Source organism: Teleopsis dalmanni, chromosome 2 (assembly GCF_002237135.1).
Source record: "Teleopsis dalmanni isolate 2A chromosome 2, ASM223713v2, whole genome shotgun sequence".
Taxonomy (NCBI): Eukaryota; Metazoa; Arthropoda; class Insecta; order Diptera; family Diopsidae; genus Teleopsis; species Teleopsis dalmanni.
In genome coordinates this window covers 16,663,631-16,665,766 of record NC_051847.1, presented here as the reverse complement: position 1 = coordinate 16,665,766, position 2,136 = coordinate 16,663,631, and the positions used below count along the sequence as shown (strand labels likewise).

Sequence of the window (2,136 nt, the reverse complement as noted above, 5' to 3'; positions counted from 1 at the left end):
TTTTGAATTTCTTTAACTTCTATTTTTTAAAAAAAATTACATCTCAAATGTGTCTAACCAGCATGACCACACACTTTCTATTATTAAATAAATATATAGACTATGTATAAAACAGCAGTTGTAACAAACCTTTAAACAGCTTCTTTAAGTAAACATTACTTACTAATTTTTATTGTAATTTTGATGGAGAATACTTCGACTCATCAGAACAATTTCATATGAACTATAATCATGTGATATGAGCTGTGAAGCTAATAATGTTTACTGTACTTCAAAGCAGTGCTATACGGTGCTCCCATCACTCACCTCTGTAACATATGTTTCAAACAGCAATCGACAACAAATACTCTCGCTAATATCCTCAATTCCCAGATTGCCCAAATAAATATCTCTAAATATTATTATTTTCAGTGTTTAAACTTTAATGATCCAATAGCTGGAAGATTACATTATTCAATCGAATGATGGCTCTCGACTTTTCCAACTAAAGAAAAAAATTAAAAATACCATTGTGAAATAAAATAGAATATCTAATACTGAAGATGCAATACTCTCTTTGAGCGTAAATACATAGAGAGAAATTAAAATATGTTTCCGTATACTTTTCAGACACCCAAAAATTATGCAAATACGTCATATCAATGTGAATTTTTTAAATGATAATAAATAACCGATGTATAAAAACATATAATAAACAAAATTTATTATATAAATTTATATATATACATATATATAAAACAATCCTGGAAAATTTTTGCAATTGTTGGTATTTTTATAATGGCAACTGAAGACCAGACACCAAACCAACATTTATTTTCCGGGTTAATTAGTTGTGATTATTTATATGCGTCACTCGGTCTCTTAATCACTTATAGCTAGCGAATTTAATTTAAATGAATTAATTTTTTTGGATGCCTATGGGTTTCTTGTTATGTTTGTCTTCGTAGCAGGAGATATCTTTCAATGTGTGGAGCATCGGCCGATCTGTTTGCATGACCACAAAGAGGGAAGGCACCTGATACCGTCTATGTTGTAATCCTATTATATTATATTTTATAATTATCATTATTGGAGACTTGAGATCTAAATGCCAATTTATTTGTATTTACTTTGTTGTATATATTAAAAGCATTAAGAAAAATATAAAAGATTTTATATTTATTTTCCAGGCATCGCTGGTGTTGCTTGGGTGTGTTCGCGTTATTGTAGGAGGTACCATATTAATGTGTGAAGCATCGGTCGAACCATTTACATGAGTACGGAGAGGGATAGGATTCCTGGTAAATACTTTTTAAGTTGTTTTTGTTGGTTTGAATTTGTAATTGCAATGATAATAGTATTAATATGTAAATTAGTCAGTAATTTAATACACCCGGTTGGATATGTTTCAATACACTGGCGATTTGCTGAGGGCATATCACTGAGGTGGATATAAGCCCACGAGGATAACGGAGCTTTAATCAGCTAATTGGTTACTAAAGATCTGGACATCATATTATAAAACAAACATCTGACGAATTTTTTAAGTGATAATAAAAAACCGATCCATAAAATAAATAAAAACAAAAGTTATTAAATAATTTTACATATATATATATAAATCAATCAATTATTCCAAGAATTTTGTTTTAAAAACTATAAAGCTGAAAGAAATTTTTTCAATAATCATATAAATTTTTTTTCCGGATATTTTGTTTCTAATTTTATGCGGAAGTAAAATTATATTGGAAAAATAAATTTGCAATTTGCTATATATTTTTTGCAAAAAATTTAAAAATAATAAAATTCTAAAAAAAATTTAAAAAAAATCCCAAAAATAAAAAAATTTTAAAATGCGTGAAATCGTACATCTACAATGCGGCCAATGTGGTAACCAAATTGGAGCAAAATTTTGGGAAGTTATTTCCGATGAACATTGCATTGATTGCAAAGGCTGCTACTATGGTGATAGTGATCTACAATTGGAGCGAATCAATGTCTACTACAATGAAGCCAATGGAGCTAAATATGTGCCTCGAGCCGTACTTGTTGATCTTGAGCCCGGTACAATGGATTCTATACGTTCCGGTTGCTTTGGTCAAATTTTTCGGCCTGATAATTTCATATTTGGGCAAAGTGGAGCTGGTAACAATTGGG

General features: G+C 29.6%; 1 protein-coding gene across 1 annotated transcript; it reads left to right on the top strand.

Moving 5' to 3' along the window:
• Positions 1 to 1,782: 1,782 nt before the first annotated feature.
• LOC119674000 (tubulin beta-4B chain-like) lies at positions 1,783 to 2,132 on the top strand (the record flags this gene model as incomplete). Its single annotated transcript, XM_038085121.1, has 1 exon — positions 1,783 to 2,132. A coding segment is annotated over exon 1 (300 nt), but the record flags the coding sequence as incomplete, so codon positions are not given.
• Between the last annotated feature and the right edge of the window lie 4 nt (positions 2,133 to 2,136).